Source organism: Pristis pectinata, chromosome 3, assembly GCF_009764475.1.
Source record: "Pristis pectinata isolate sPriPec2 chromosome 3, sPriPec2.1.pri, whole genome shotgun sequence".
Classification (NCBI taxonomy): Eukaryota; Metazoa; Chordata; class Chondrichthyes; order Rhinopristiformes; family Pristidae; genus Pristis; species Pristis pectinata.
In genome coordinates this window covers 24318962-24336636 of record NC_067407.1, presented here as the reverse complement: position 1 = coordinate 24336636, position 17675 = coordinate 24318962, and the positions used below count along the sequence as shown (strand labels likewise).

The 17675-nt window shown below is 40.2% G+C and overlaps 1 protein-coding gene across 1 annotated transcript in view; it reads right to left on the bottom strand.

Annotated features, from left to right (window-relative positions):
* ptch2 (patched 2) overlaps nt 1-17675 on the bottom strand; it is a 95927-nt gene that overhangs the window by 34127 nt on the left and 44125 nt on the right. Inside the window, exons 6-12 of the mRNA XM_052010630.1 lie at nt 14134-14329; nt 13115-13236; nt 8084-8231; nt 2737-2868; nt 1306-1461; nt 1021-1119; nt 234-359 (exon numbers count right to left, since the gene is read on the bottom strand). Of these exons, the coding sequence (XP_051866590.1) occupies nt 234-359; nt 1021-1119; nt 1306-1461; nt 2737-2868; nt 8084-8231; nt 13115-13236; nt 14134-14329 (979 nt within the window). The remainder of the gene's footprint in view (nt 1-233; nt 360-1020; nt 1120-1305; nt 1462-2736; nt 2869-8083; nt 8232-13114; nt 13237-14133; nt 14330-17675) is intronic.

Sequence of the window (17675 nt, the reverse complement as noted above, 5' to 3'; positions counted from 1 at the left end):
CTGCAGGTAAGCAACGGGGGCGGTGCAGGTAAATTCAAAGAAGCATGCAACACCTGGAGCAAAGGAATTTACAGCCCCTAATCCACCCTCATCCAGTCTGCCCAGTCCCCTCCCATACCCCTCTGCCACTTTCCAACTTAAGCACACAAACATTTTGCAGATTTCTTTGAAAAGTTTCAACCAATGTATTGAGCACTTATGCATTCTCTAGCCACTTTATATGATTCACCTACCTGTAAGGAAAATGCACGGAGTGCAGGGATGGGAATCAGAGCAGCCATAGAGAAAGCAATCATGTTATTAATGGATGTGAGAGCAACACTGGTCCCAGTCCGTCTCAAACACTCGCCTGTTCTGTCCTTTAGCACAAAACAAAATATGGTGAATTGCTATGGAAATGTTTCACATAACAAAGATCAATTATACCTGTGGGTAAAACTGAGCAAGGCAAATAAAAGGTATCATTGCGTATCAACTCAAACATAGTTTTTTTTTATAATTGGCTCCAAGCTTAACCAAATCATAATTTCTGTTTAAAGCTTATCTACCTGAATTGTTAACACTGCTTCTCTCTCCAGCTTTGCTGTCTGATCTGCTGTCTCCTGCAACTTCTAATTATACTATGGATTTTCAGTTTCTGAAGGAAGTCTCTGCTGCTTTTATGTTGGCTATTGAATCCACCTCTAAGCCCAGTGTGAGCCATCTTATTTCTCTATGATTAAACTGTTGATGGGAACACACATTGTGTGAACTCAGCACATTTACATTAAGATTGCCTGGAAAGGCATGCATCAAAAATCGATGGCGCTAACATTTCTCTAAGAGTAGCTTAAAAGGAGCTATTGACTATAAATAAGTAGATTATGTTATGGATTCCTAATTTATCAACCAATTCAAACTTGTTGACATCTATCAGGTTTGTGAAAAGCTTCTTTTGTAATGTTCTCCTGATTATTCCAGTATAATAATTGGAAGGGAGTAGTCATTGTATTCTAGTTTTATGTAGAGATTGGACCTTACCTTGAAAGGAATGTTCTTATTTTGACCTGTCTCAGTGAATGTATGAGCCAGGAGAAACATATCATCAACACCAATACCCAGGGCCAGAAATGGTAATACCTAGATTCCAGAGATGTAAAGAAATGATTAATATTTGAAATTTGCTATCACAATTAAAATCTGTTCTTCACAGGATTCATAGACAAAAGCCATTGATTTTTCTCTGCTGCCCTAATTCCAGTAAATTCCGTTAAGAAATATTCAACTGCGGGGAAGGGGTAGACTTGTGAGTTCAGAATTATGTACCTGGGTAGTTGCAGCGTTGAACGAAATGCCCAGAAGGGAGCACAGCCCCAGTCCTGAAGCTACTGACAATGCCACCAACAGGACTCCAGCTAGACCCACAGCTCCTTGGGATTTTGAGCAGTCCCACCTCAGCATGGTCACACAAGCATACGCCAACTAATGGGAGTCAGAAAAAAAACTCATCAACATACAACAATACAGCAGAAATAGAAACTGAAAATACTGAAAATATTTAACAGATGCTAACGTTTCAGGTAAGGGTCAGCACTACAAGTGACTACACGTCAAAAGCATTTCATTGGCTGTGGTGCTCCTTGGGATGTCTTGCATTAATAAAACACCTTTCACTATCACAAGTTCTAGCTTTCAGTGTCACGGGTGTTCGGATTCAATGAAAGTCTTGCACTGTTGGTTAAGTGGATGATATCTTAAACTGAGGCCATGGATACTCATACCCAAGGTCAACATCCATCTCTCAACTAATACCACCTAAGTAGATGAACTAATTATCTAACATTTGTTAATGGTACCTTGCAGTTTGGAGACAGACCGTCATTTATGCACATGTAACATCACTGAGCAGACGGAAGGTGGTTGGTTAATACAACTTATTTCTTGCTTTAAAATGATACCTATGAGCCTGAACAAATACACACACAATAAAATGAGGCCAATTTCCCATTTGCTACCTATAAAAAATGAAGTGGATAAGTGCAAGGAGGCTAATCGGATCAGTGTCCACAGGTATAATTCAATCCACCATTTTGTTAGAAAACACCAGAGTAGAATTTTACATAACACTTTAATTGCACGGTATTATTGAACTAAAACACCAAGTATACACATGGTGATTCCTCTGCAGCACTAGCTTAGAGGCCTGAAGATGGTAAAATGAGGCACAACAGTGTTGTCACTGGCAGAACAATGTAATTACACCATGACAAACTTACAAAGCCAGATTCCATTAAAATTATTGAGGCAACAGTCTGCAGGAAAACAGAGATAGGAATGGTGTGCAGTTATGAATATACATTGTTAAAGCTGGGAAAATAAAGACCAGAATGCTTTTTAAACATGTAACAAATTGATAGTTCAGATGACGTGAGGATTTCTTCAGAACATCTCTCTGCCTTGCAACTCATTTAACATATGCAAGGCATCCCATATACACAAACTCAACTACTACCATCAGTCTGAGCTGAACATAAACATGGGTTGTGGAACTGAAAGATGAGCTGGCACAAGGCTTGATGCCTGGTGCCATAGATTTCACAAATCATCTGTGATCCTCTTGCAAGGTATTAGAACAGACTCCCAGGGTTAATCTCCTGCTCCTGTGTTTTTCTTTCTTTTTATTAAGACTTTGCATTGAGAGGCAACCCAAAATGATGTTAACATGAAACAGAGATCCAAAGGTAAAAACAAGCTCACCATTAGCAAATACCCTCCAGCAATACGGATGGCACTGACATCAGAAAAAGATTTCATTATGTCATTGAGGGAGGTGGTGGAAAAGGCGTAGATATTTTGTGTGGAGTTCTGAGGCAGAGTTTGGTGAGCCACCTACAACAAGAAGACAGATAGCCAAAAACCTCAGTATTACTGGCCCATTGGAAATGTACATTCAAAAGCATGAAACACATATTTTAAGGTCTGCATTTGATGGTGCAGCAAGTCATTCTAAAAATCAAAGTGGCAATTGCTCATCAAGGCTTCCCTAATAAAAAGTATGTAACTGATCTGGATGAAGCAAACAGTTTTGGATTTGGTTTCTGCCCTGTGGTGACTTGGTTGATCTAAACCAGGGAAATAATTGATATGCTACAATTTAGATAAGAGAAGATATCTTTATTAGTCACATGTACATCGAAACACACAGTGAAATGCATTTTTTGCGTAGAGTGTTCTGGGGGCAGCCTGCAAGTGTTGCCATGATTCCGGCACCAACATAGCATGCCCACAACTTCCTAACCCGTACGTCTTTGGAATGTGGGAGGAAACCGGAGCACCCGGAGGAAACCCACGCAGACACACGGGGAGAACGTACAAACTCCTTATAGACAGTGGCCAGAATTTAACCTGGGTCGCTGGCGCTCTAAAGCGTTACGCTAACCGCTACAAAAAGGGGCAACAAAAAAAATTAACACAGGGTTCCCGCTATAACCTCAGGCTGAAAGGTCTTGGTATGTGGAGAATAATTGAGGACAAAAGCTAGCAGTGTTGCCCCGAGAAGGGGACTGCCAATATTCTTTCACTTGGGTCCTGAGGACCTAAAACCCCTTTGTGACATCCTTACTAATTATCTTGGCTGACACTGATGGCTCAAACAAACCATGGATCAAACTACTCCAAATGGCCGAATAACCCAACGGGTATTACATTCACCAGTAAAATGTAACAGGAAACTAGAATTTATTCTTTTGGGTACAAATGATGACTCCTGGTTTAATAACAATAAACTATGAAAAAGAGGCAGACTCTAAAACATATGCCCAAACAACAATTATTTCAAAGAATTAATGTTGTTGACCTAGTTTGTCAGGAATATGATCTTGAAATCAACACAGTTTCACTCTTCTGATGCATTTGTTACTTCATATTTTAGAATATATTACTTATATGTTTAAAAAATAGAACCCAATATTGGATAATGTTGAGAACAAATATTCACAATTTCATCAGTTAAATAGCCCCAGTTAAGGCTGGCATGGTGGTTCACAATGTTAGAATACCACAGTAGGTTATTTGGTCCAATCCACTGGGTTGTGGGAGGCCAAAACTTGACAGAAGAGACCTCCCCAGGCCAGTCTGCAAGACTCACTTCCAATGGCTTGGTGTAAGGTCCTAAGGAGACTAATAAGTAAGCCATGTGGGAGTGGGCGGGGGTGGAAAGAGGATAATACACCCAGGGGGTTGAATTCTTCACCAAACAAGATACACACACATTTGTAGCAGGTTTAAAGGAGAACAGAATGCAAAACAATTGAACAGACTGCTAATTAGTTATAAAACTCTGTGTGTGTTGTCGATTTCTACAAAAAAAAGCCCTCTATAGTTTCAGGCAATTTGAATATGAATCCAGAATAGCTAAATAAAAATATCAGAGAATTCTACATTACCCCAGAGCTTCCTCTGGGTTCGCGTTTTGTCAAAAGAGTCAAAGTAAAGTCAAGGTACATCTTGAAGCTTTCCAATTTATCTGACTGGGTTTATCCAAATACAGATTCTTGGTGTCTTTTCTTTTTCTCGGGGTTGCTCATTTTAAACATGTAAAAAATACATTATTTGTGATTCTTGACAGGTTAGAGTAATAGCTGCAGATGCCAAAGATCATTATGGTCAAAGGTCAGGTGAGATCACATGGCCTCTGGAGCACAGCAAAGTTCCCGTCATTCACCACCTAAGCTGCCACAGCCAAAGGGACTGCAACCTTGGGAATCAATGAAACATCTTCCACATTTGTTATTCACCCCAACACAACCCAATTCCCTTTCCAGGCAGGCTTTTCATAGGCCCCAGGTCTTCTTGCAATCAGCATCTGGGTGTCAGTTATCACCAAACAGCTTGTTCCCATAACTCTCCATCTGTCAGAAGCCCAGAATCTGACTCCTTGTACAATACAGCTGCAGACTGATGGAAATCAGCCTGATGAGTAATTCCAGCATTTACAGAAACAATTCTCCCTCACACACTGGAATGAATCCAATTGAAAATAGAGAAAAGTGTGTTTGTTTTCTTTATATAAAAAATCCTTAAAGTATTTTCCCATAGAAATAAAACCCTAAAGTTCACTAGGAGGCATTTAATAAACTGAACCAAATTGCTTGCACAATCTTGTATACTCAGTAGAAACACTTATTTTCCTAAGTGTGCTGAGCACAGAACAAGTAATGATTAAGGTCAACCCCTGGTGCTCTGATGTGTCTCTGATATAAATTGACATGGCTTCCAGTATGTCTCCTTTTATGTTGATAAAAGCCCAGGCATTAAGTATAACCTCAAAAAGATCCATATTTTGCTAAGGACCTGTTTGTTCAATGTAGTTTAAACCTCTGTCTGGCATTCATCCAACTACCACTTGCAATTTCTTTCATTTTCTCATTTTTTGGAGAATTTCCATTTAAATGCACAGACTTATAACTGAATATGGATCTAGCAGCCTTGTGGTACATGGCTGAGATGATCTGTGTGTGTGTGTGTGTGTGTGTGTGTGTGTGTGTGTGTGTGTGTGTGAATGCATATCTGTGTATGTATTCCACAATTCTGCCTTTACCCATCTTTTACATTAATTTTTTCTTGGGTGTTATTGGATTAGAATCAGTTTTGGAAAATCTTGGTTTATTCCTGCACTTTGATATCCCTCTTTCAGTCTTCAGACTGTTCTTGCTCTCTTTGACCATGCTTTTGGTCACCACCCCTAACCTCTGATTGGCTCACTGCTCAAATCTCCCAGTAAGTTTTACCTTGCAAAATTAATCAGCAAAATGCAAGTTATTTTTGTTGTAAGGTGGTTCAGACCAGGGAAGTTTGGGCATTGAAACTCAAACCATCCTGCTTGTAAAGCTTCAGACACACACCACACACAGACTGTTAAACTATTAACTAAATTATACTATGAAAGTTGCATTTTCGGCTTTGGTCATGTCCAGCTCTGTGGACCATGGTTCCTCAACTCGGGTTAGAATATAGAACATATAACAGTACAGTACAGGAACGGGCCCTTCTGCCCACAATGTTGTGCTGAACTAATTTGATTAGTAATCAAATGCCCAACTAAACTAATCTCTTCTGCCTACACAATGTCCATATCCCAGTTTTCCAATGTAACAGAATAGTCCTAATATTGATAACAAAGAATCCATTTAGTGATATTGGAGAGGGACCAATCATTCCTTACAATAATCTCTTTGGCTCCCCTTCTAAAATGAAAAAGCCATGGATGTCGATTCACTGAGCTTCCAATGTTCAAGGTGACTATTCAACTCCTCAAATTTCTGCCATGGGTGGTACAATGGCACTGCAGGTAATGTGGCTGTCTCACAGCTCCATCAACCAGGGTTCAATTCTGACCTGTCCATGTGGACTGTGCACGTACTGTATAGGTTTCCCACAGGTGCTCCAGGTTCCTCCCACGTCACAAAGATGCGTTGGTTGGTAAGCAACTTGGCTACAATAAACTGTGCCAAGTGTCAATGGGCATATGAGAGATAATAGGTTACAGGGAAATAAGTAGGGGAATGAGATTGAGGGAGTTGCTCTGAAAACCAGCATGGACTCAAGGAGTCAGATAGTCTTCTAAACCAATCCAGGTTCCGCTGATACTTTGACCTTGATTTTTGTATGTCTGCTACAGCAAATTTAGATACGTAATATAAAAAATACAGAAAGTTTGCCCTCATTACCCTGACTGTAGTCTAAATTTCACTGTGGATCTCTAAATAGTTTTCTGCCACTTAAGGGAACACCCTTAGATTCTCTCTCCACCCAGCTTGCTATGGATTTTAATATTTGATATGAACTTGCATCTCACTGCCCTTTCCCAAAATGCACCACCTCATATTTCTCTGCCCTATCTCCCTTTGTCCCTATGCAATGTCTCTACTGCCTTCCAAGTCTTCAAAGAAGGTTCCTTTTGTCAAACTTCACTCTGGTTTTTCAACGTGTGCAAGTCAGTTATTTTACTGGAAAACAAAAATCCTTCCAGCATAGATCCAAAAGACACACCATCACCTAAAGCACACCAATCTACAGCAGATCTTTTGATCCTCCTGCTACTCTTCTCCATTCCACTCCATCTTCACTCTCTCTTGATTTGTCACCTCAGCAAACATCTTCTTAATACCTATATCTGCAATATTCAACTTATTTTTTTTATATATAACCCCTGATTTCTTTAAAAAGCTAATTCTCTCTTTTTTTGGTATATCTGCTATATTTCTGTTATCTATTTAACCATTCTGAGTCAATTACATACAGAACAATGGATTGGCGGTAATAATCATTTATAATTTAGTCTAGAGGGTCCATATATCACCAAAAACCACAAAAGTAATGCTTGATTACTTAATGGATATCATGTAAAATATAAGATTAAATTATAGAATCAAGTATTGATTACTTTGGTTCTTTATTATATCGATTGGTTTGGATGATATCCGAGATAATCTATGTGACTGATCGAGCAACACATCAAGACACCAATCCCCGAGGTGTACTATCAATCTATGATCTATCGTGTGCTTTACGCTTCTTTGTCATCACCGGCACTTTAAAAAGTTTATCAAATAACAGCTCAGAAACCCCTCTAATGATAGGTTCAGCATTTGCTATTCAAAAACTGAAATCACAGGTTTTACTTGCATTCCTTTCATTGCTTGACATAAAACTGACATTCTAAGTGAAGCAGGGTTTCAAAGGTGCTGTGAAATGATGTTCAAGGGGTTAATCTTTAGCATCATTTGCAGTTAACAATTTAAAGCCAGTTAAGGGCAGTAACCAATCCATTGGTACTATAATTACCCATTCAAGTGCTGGGTGGTGTGGATTAATGATCAATCAGTTACACTGAACCAACTGTCAGCAAACCAGCAGCTACAGTTCCATGCTTTATCACTGACAATGAGCTCACCTGTTGAACCATTTCACTTTTCCTGCCAAGCAGATAAGTTCCTTACTTGCAGAACCAATTCATGTCCCATTTCGCCCCACTAAGTAGCATCAATTCCATTTAATGTTCAAGCAAAACAAAAGGAACAGGAAAGATGGCATTTATCAGTACCTCAACAAACTTCCGCTGCCAATTTTCCAAAATTGCTGTTGCCTTCTCCAGGTTCCAATTGATATCATGGATTTCATAATCATCCTTATAATGTTCATAAAGTTGCTTGGGGCTCATCAGCAGGTACATAGTCTGTAGAGCTTCAGCACTTGAGTGAGGAAGAAAACATATTTAACCCATTTATAAAAGAAGCACTTGAATTTTTATAGTTCCTTTTCATAGGAGGCTACAAAGCTCTTTTCCTGTCAGTTGAGTATTTCTGCAGTGCAATTTTGGATTTTAATGAGGGAAGGTGTCTGAATATCAGGGAATGTTTAAAATCATGGCTTTATCAGTTGAGTAAGTGCGTATTGTTACTCTATTAATAAAAATGTTTTTCTTTCAAAGTCAGAATATGCTGAAAATCAAAGGACTTCATTGCATTTGGTAAGAACAGATCAGTAACGGGATTTCACTGTGCATTGGAACTCCTATATGTGATGATAATGCCACTTAATTGAACTCTGTGGCATCCAGAGCTGGCCTCAGTGCTTCTTACAAAGGGGAGAAATCAACCAGGGTTGCTAATATTGCCCCATGCGAGAAGTATGCAAGTGTGGCTATCAGAGGAGGGGAGGGAAGGGCTCGTCCATAAACAAAATCATGCTGGAGCTCTGAAATAAGCAGAAAATGCTGGAAAAACCCAGCAGGCCAAGCAGCATCCACATGAAACAAAAACAGAGCCAATGTATCAGGTTGAAGACTTGTCAGTCTGAGTGACTCCATCATTCTCTTTTTTAAAATCAGGCTCAGCTGTGATGCCTGTCAATGAGTCGAATGACTCATTGGCATGTATAAATTTTGTAGCTCAGCTAATTATCATAAGATCATTGAAAACCTATGACTGAAGGAAGATATTCAGCCGTTTGTGTCTGTGCCTGTATTTTGGAGGGCTGTTTGGAAGTATACATCAATGTCGATGAACACAAGAGAGGGAAAGTTAATGCACATTTTCAATTAAATGGTGTTGTTGAAGGCTACATGTGAAACACTGCAAATGGCCCAGTGACTTGATGCGATCAGTAAAAAAGTTATAGGCAGAGTGATTTCTCTAATTTCATCCTGGATGATGCAGGTCTATGACAAACCCCATCAATAATGTGGTGAGGAGGATGGATACTGTTGGGAGAGTAAACATTGCCAGTTCCCAATTGCTACACGAGCTCCATATTTGTCTAGGTGGCTGATGATGTTCATTTCCAGGGCTAACATGTGAATAATGGCCACTGGGAGGAGCTAATGAAGGGTATCTGTGTCCCAAGCCCTGCTCCAGCAAGGAGTGAAGAGGTGTTGAAGTATAATCAGCAAGGGAAAAAAAGGAAAAAGAGACTAAAGAAGGTGTATGCCACGCTTGACTTCATTGGTGGGGGCATTGAGTATAAGAGTAAGGAAGTCAAGTTGCCGCTGTACAAAACTTTGATTAGGCCACACTTGGAGTATTGTGCACAATTCCAGCCGTCTCAATTACAGGAATAATGTGGAAGCTTTGGAAAGGGTACAGAAGAGGTTTATCAGAATGCTGCCTGGATTAGAGGATATGAACTATAAGGAGAAGTTGGACAAACTTGGTTGTTTTCTCTGGAGTGGCAGAGGCTGAGGGGAAACTTGATGGAAGTTTATAAAATTATAAGAGGCATAGATAGGGTAGACATTATTTCCCAGGGTAGAAATGGCAAATACTAGAGGACATGCATTTAAGGTGAGAGAGGGAAAGTTAAAGGGAGATGTGTGGGGCGGGTTTTTCTTTTTTTTTGTTTTACACAGTGAGTGGTAGGCGCCCGGAACAGGCTGCCAGGGGTAGGGGTGGAAGCAGATACACTAATGACGATTAAGAGGCTTTTAGATAGCCACGTGGATATGCAGGGAATGGAGGGATATGGATCATTTGTCATGGCCTTGCATCTTATTGTCTGCCTGCACTGTACTTCCTCTATAACTGTAACACTATATTCTGCATTCTGTTATTGCTTTTCCCTTGTACTACCTCAATGTACTGATGTGATGAAATGATCTGTACAGATGGCATGCAAAATGAAGTTTTTCACTGCATCTCAGTATACGTGACAATAATAAATCAATTTACCAATTTAATGTGCAGGCAGAAGAGATTTAGTTTAATTTGGCATCGTGTTCAGCACAGACATCATGGGCCGAAGGGCCTGTCGCTGTGCTGTACTGTTCTATGTTCAATGAGACTTGTATAGACTCTGATTTGTGTAGGATTAGAAAAATATTTAGGGTAGCTTGTAGTGTCTGCTCTAGAAAGAGTTAAAGAACACCTTCTTCAGACTGAGAACTGATTGTAATTGTAATTTCTTCTTCTCGAGAAGCTTTCTACTCGTGTCTCTTTTCAACATGTCATTCAGTCAGAATCTCGTGTTCTCAGCCTGAAATTTTAGACCTGGGTCAGGTGACCCAACACTGCCTTCGGCACTATTTTTGTCAGGCCAGTTAAGACTCCTTCCAACACCTTAACAACGCCATAATTTTATGGCACTTCATCATGGAGATTTCACACGAGTGGAGTCACAGGTGCAAATTCTGTCTGTGCTTTCAGCTACTGGGCAGCCTGCTGGTTGGCACCCTGACAATCAGAGCTCAATGAGCAAAACTAGGATATCATAAATCATATCACAAAGTAATGTTTCCAAGTCTTTCATGGTCTGTTTAAAGGGATTGCACCACATCCATGGAGATTTCCCAGGTCATGTTCTGGGCAAAGCACCAACTCTGTTGTAATCCCACTCATTTTACATTGATTTTAAATAGAAAAAAAAGGCACAAAAATACTGGGATTGTATAACATTCCATTCATTTTTACATGATTTAAACTGTTTCCTTTTTATAATTTGAAATGATCTGTGTTATTTTCTCCTCTCTTTTGGTTTCTGTCTTTCCAGAGCCACACACAGCTTCCCGGGAATGTCATGGAGACAGACAGGCAGATCAGCTGCCAACTTTCAGCACTGCCTTTGCTGGAAGGTGCAAAATAGTAACCCTGAAAAGGACTTGATTAGTCCGGGAAAGGAGGAAACTCTCATGATTGTAACAGCAGCTGCAAACCGGTAAACGACCACCACCGATGTATTCTATGTTACCACACAACTAAAGCCACCTGTTCCTTTCCCTCTTCTCTATTAAAAAAACATGCTTCCATTAATCAATAATGGAAACTATGCAATTTTTTGGACAATTATAATTTGCATTACCTTAAAGGTGAAGTACTTAAACTGAGAATATCACTGAGGCTATATTTTTCTTTAACTGCAGTGTGTTGTTTTAATATTATGTTAATGTTCTTGCCACCCTCTGAAATATTTCTGTGTGAAGTTAAAAAAGTTAAAATGCTGAGCACAGTTAGAACATAGGTGAAATAATAATGGGATTTACTGCAAATAGCGGGCGGGGCAGGCAGCCTTTTTGACGAAGTACATTTACATGTTTAGGTGATTGGTTTCTCATTGGTTCACTAACCCAAAACTTTACCATGTCTCTCCCTCTACAGATGCAGCCTGAGCTGCTGAAAATTTCCAACATTTTCTGTTTCTACTTTCAGGTTTCAGGTTGATAAAAAAGCCAATGAGCTGAAGCACTTATTGTGTTCCTCCACAAAATACTACGTGACCTGCTGAGTATATCCACTATTTTGGATTTATGGCTATAATATTCTGCATTATTATTTCAGTGGAGGCTGGTTGAACATCACAATGTGAATCAGTTGAATTGCTATGGCTACAGTTATGAGATCCATTGCTCATCCAAGTTAATTGCAGAGATGATCAATAATCTTTCTCAGTCACAAAGGGGAGAGATCGATGCTCTTTCTCAATACCAGAGGGCATCTGTAACACCTGACAATGCCAGAGAAAATGAATAACCTTCCTTATTCCCAGAGAAGATCAATAAATGTTCTTACTCCCAATGGAGATGCTAAACTGAGAAAGGTTCCCAGTGGAGCAGAAGGTATTTTTAAAAGGACCTCCCTTCCTTCAGCCCAGGAATCTTGGGAGATCTCAAAGAAACCTACAAACATAAATGGATACTACTGCACCAGAATCCTGACCCAACCATTGAAATGACACATTTCCACAGCTTTACATCTTAGGATTACTGCTTTCTGCATAAGATCCAGTAGTGGGGTGAAGGTTCCTGGAATTTCAGGCCCAGTACCCCTGCAGCCGTAGGACGTACCACCCTTGTTCCTACACCTCCTCCTCCGTCACCACCGGCCAGAGACCTAAACAGCCCTTCAAGGTGAGGGAGATCAAGGTGAGGGAGAGATTCACGTGCACCTCCTCCAACCTGGTCTATTGCACTTGGTGCTCGCGATGTGGCCTCCTCTACATTGGTGAGATCAAACATAGACAAGGCAACTGTTTTGCAAGGCACCTGTGCTCTGTCCACAACGGCCATCTTGAGCTTCCAGTTGCATGTCGCTTCAACTTCCCTTCCCATTCCCACCTTGACCTGTCCTCAGCCTTCTTCACTGCCATGGTGAGGCCAAGCACATACAAGGAGAACACCTGATATTCCACCTGGGTAGCCTGCAACCCAATGATATGAATATTGAACTTTCCAATTTCAGATAACCTACTCCGTGTTCCCTTCCCACTCCCACCAGTCTACCCAGGGTCTCTCTCCCTCTATTCAGCTTTTCTTTCCCTCCCCCTCTCACACCTAGACTCACCACCATCTCCCACCTGCTTCCATCTACCCATCATTCCTCCCTTATCTAGTTCCATCTATCACTATCAGCCTCTGTCTCTATCCTTACCCCTCCCTTCCCAGGTCCATCAACCTAATTTTGCTTAATCTGCTTTGTAACATCCCACTACATTAGCCCCTTAAGAGAGAAAAGAGATTTTCATCTAAACACTCTGGAGTGGACTCAAACTGAAGTCTCAAGACTTTAGGAAGCCAAACTTCTTTTTAATTCTGACATTTAGGCCCAGTTCTACCCCCCTTTAACTTTTCTTCTTCCTCTTGCCTTACCTCAGCAATATGTTCTGGGAATTTTTCTTTACACCACCCAAAATCAGCTCCTCTTGCCAATGCATAAACTTCTTTGAGAATCCATGGCAACCTCCAGTTAATTCAGTGGGAATATTAGGAGCCTGTAACAATACAAAATGTTCAATTATTTTATTTAGTAGCATCACCGTGACCTTTAAATTCGCCCAAATGTAGGTTCTACTCTCCAGTGTGGTTCTCTGAGAACAGCAGCATCAATGGTTCTCTGAAAACCAGTGAACAGGTTACTGGAGCCTTTACTATCAAGTTACTTTGTATAGGTTTGATTGGCCCCAGTCCCTGGATAGTCACCACCTGTCCACGTCTAACAATCACTTCAAGCACTGGATGAACCAGCCAGAAGAGACAACTTTACATAGAACTGTCAACACTTGGGCACGTTTGGTTCAGGGAACCATACCCACTGGAATTGGGTATATCATTCTAAAAGATAGACTTCATTCTATCAGTCATGCGTAGGTTCAAAACCTACGATCAAGAAGTAATTTGGGAATAAAAGTACATCTGGTCCCAAAATTTGGCTCCCCAGATGAGTAAGGAAACCATCTGATGAACAATGGTGTGCTCAAGAATGAAAACATACCCTAGCAGTAATGGTCAAAAACAATTGAGTAAATAGAACTCTTTTACACTTAAATATTTGTGTGCTGAGGCTGTCATGAAAATTCCCATCTCACTCCAGGCATGTGAAGTCAAATGCTGGAATTGCTGAGGGCCAACATTTATCTAAAGGTTAAAAGTGCAGAAATAAATCCCCCATGAATATAAAATCAAAAAAATTGCAGGTGCTGGAAATCTGAAACCAAAACAGAAAATGGTAGATACACTCAGCAGGTCAGGCAGCATTTGTGGAAAGAGAAACAGAGTTCTGATGAAAGGACTTCAACCTGAAATGTTGACTCAGTTTCTCTTCCTACAGATGCTGCCTGACCAGCTGAGTGTTTTCAGCAGTTGATGATACAAATTGGCAAATGTCTTACCTCCAGTGATTTTTTGTTTCGGGCAGTCATGGGGCACTCAGAGTCAACTGGTTGTAAGCAAAGCCTGTCCATGTAGGCATGTCCTACTTTTGCCTTGTCTAGCATCTCCCTGAATCCTTCCAAAGATGTAAACTGCCCCAGTTCATCCAGGAGCTGCACAGGGTCAAGGTTCATCCATTGAATATCTGGCTTTCCTCTGCTGAAAGAAATACATATTAATTTTTGCTGGTAACATGTATGCTTTTCTATCTCCAAATGATACCAATGAAACACTGTCTGGGCTTGTCTGTAAGCAGTAGCCTGTAAACAGGCTGAACAAACTGTGCATTAACTGTATTAGTTATCATGAGGCTTGAACTCTTTTTCACTGGAGTTAAATGGAGTGGGTCATGGACAAGTTGTTGCATGCTCAACCAACAGGCTTTAAGTTCAAAATCTAGTCTTGACTGATATTTACAGTCAACTTTGATGGTTCTTATCAAAGCCAGTAGATGGAGTGCTACACTGAAGGACAGAACAAAGTTAATAATTACTCATTGTAAAATACATCATTATCAGCATTGCAAAAGTTTAGTAATATTCATTGTTATAAGACTATGTCCTCCGCTTGAAAAAATATCACTACTCTCATTAGTGGCTACCTCCCCAACTCCATCGCACTCCACCTGACTAGTAGGAATGTGCTGAATCTTTGAGTTGGCACGGGCAATTTTACACTGGAGACAGAACAAAAATGACACTTACACCTGACTAGTCTATATAAACGTGATGCTCCCCAACCAACCTCAGAGTTAGTGGGAAGGCACCACCAGACATAACCCTACTGACCCAAGCAATCTGCATCTCTGCATATTTGAACTGCTGTTGACAGGAGATTGCTGAAAAGTTCCAGAATTATAAAAGTTACTGCACTTCAAAAGTACTTTGTTGGCTGTTAAATGCTTTTAGATATCCTGAAAGGACATAAAAGGTACCACGTAAATAAGTTTTGTAAATTTTGTTTTAACATAAGGCATAAGGATTCTAAAACAAGGATCCTACCCTCATGCTAACTTTATTACTGGTTTCAGGAGATGTTGCCAGGTGTTATAAGTACTTTGCCAAGTTTCTTCAAAGATTCTTTGAACAACTAAAGTTGCTTTTGGAACTTTTTCAATATAATGAGGCAGATGCCATTTACAGAAGGAGTTCAAATATCAAGTATCTTTGTTAATGGGCACGCTTCCCAATCAGTACCTCCTAAAAATGGTTTCCTGATGGGTCCTATTTTAGGTTTATGTATTGCTTTTTATGTAATGTATCAGTGAGCATTGGGCATGCTGGAGGAGTTGCAAAGTGAGATGATGTATGGCAGATGAATTATCATTAACCTGGTGAACCTCTGTATTTTTTGTTTTGCCTGTTGTCATTTCAGCTGTGGGTGTTAATTCATTACGTCCCCTACTGTCAAATTTAGCAGTTACTCTGCTGTTGACGATATTCCAGTTTCAATAAAAAAAATCAACTGCTCAAAAAATCCCCAATAAAAATAGACATTGCAGAAAGAAATATTATTGACAATCATAAATCTTTTTAACTGTTCACTTTACAATGAGGGCTACTGATGACAAGGCTCCCTCTTTATGGAAGTGATAATATCTCTTTAAGTTACTGTGCATGATTTCCTCTGTTCACTACTTGTAGTGAAATCAAAAACACATGTATGAAGAATGCATGTATAACTTGGCTACAAACAGTAAACAGAAGACATCTCCCCCATGTCACTAAGTTCTTCAGATCACTGTGTGCTTCCATTACAAAACACTTCTAATGATGTTCTTAGGGAAGAAAGCAAATCTACAGGTAACTTCTGTCAAAGGGAACTGTTTACCCTGAAAGGAAACAGCCTCCAGTCACATTCTAAAGATGCTAATCATGCTGGAGCCATTGAAACAGTCCAATGTTTCATGCTATTCCACCATAGCTGCTCCCCCCACACTAACCATGAAATGGCCAAAAAAATGGAGGAGGCCATCAATATGGATATTCTTAAAAAAATGAAAATGCTGTTTTCTCAATGTTAGCATGCTCTCCACTTCCAAATGTATTACAAAACAGAATGAGGTGGTCTGCCAGCAAGTGCTTCCAATTGACTACATTTACCCATAGAGGTACCTTCTCCTCTAAGCTTATATCATTGCCAGATGCAGAGTAAAAGACCATGTATTATCCCATTATGCAGGAACAAAGTGAGGGAAAGCCTGATCAGGCCGCGGTGCCCACTCACATTTCTTAACTTTGTGCAGTGAGACATGACAATTACTGGGGAACTCTCAAATGTCTTGATATGAGTGCTCTGTGGCCTGTCCTGGGCCATTTTAAACTCCTGCAATGAAGGCAAGGAACAGATCTGCTCCACATCTTTTGACGTTGTTGGGATAGTTAATGAGGTAAGTTGTAAACGGTAATACGAAGCAACCTGCAAGTGAGCGGAGCAGACCCTTTGATGATGCTTTAAGAGGGAGCCCTACCTATGAACCTTTCTGCCTGCAGGCTTTATTTTAGAGAAAATAAAGCTAAAGAATAACTGGAACATTATGACAAAATAACCTGTAAAACTAATCAAAAACTCAAGAGAAAGATATCAAAATTAAAAATGAATCACATTGTGACCACAAGTAAATGGAGCCATAACTCACTATTCAAAATTATTATGCAAAGATATTAATGCAGCATAGCTTGTATAATGTTTGTTTTAGTAGCAGATGGAGGAATTTTATTCATGTGTGCTAATGTTTCACACTGTACAAAATTACCCAGTAGAAGAGGTATAACAATTAGCCGAATTGCCAAAAAATAAATTATCTTATAAAGCATTTTGATACCTGATGTAGCAAAGCAATAGAATTGTGTTCCCACGTTAGTGTTTCTTTAAAGATGGGATTAATGTCCTTCTGTTTAAGACCTCAAACTCTGCTGCAATTAAGTGATGTTTTAATAAACCCATTTTCCTTCAGCAGGCACTCTCCACCTGCACTTACCCAGGCTATGTGTCAGGCCTGATCAAATTAATTTTTCATTAAAGGTCTTTCCTCTAAATAATCAGATTACGCCCCACAAACAGAGTCCTGCGGTCTCCAACGCTGGCTGCCACTCTAGATTGTGTCTCTCCCCCTCCCCCATTGTGCTCATTCCTCCTCCCACTCTCCATGTAACAGCTCTCTTCTCAGCCACATTAAATCATTAATCTCTTCATCTGTAAAATATCCTTTTGTACGGTTTTCTCCCGTCACCACAAAGAGTGTCTTTTTTTTCTCTCCCTTTTCTTCTCATTTCAGTGCATTTCAATACCCACTGCTGCCAGCTCATCACCATTTGGGAGCCGAGCAGAAAACTGGACTCAAGAAAGCAGGATGGAAGAGGTTCCGACATAGACCCTGCTCCCTCCTCTCCAGCCTGCCTCTCTCCACCACGACAAGACCTAATAAAGTCCTTCAGAGCTGTCAGGTCTCTCTTAGCTTCTTTACTGGATGTGGGGGAGAGGGTGTAGGAAAGTTGGGAGG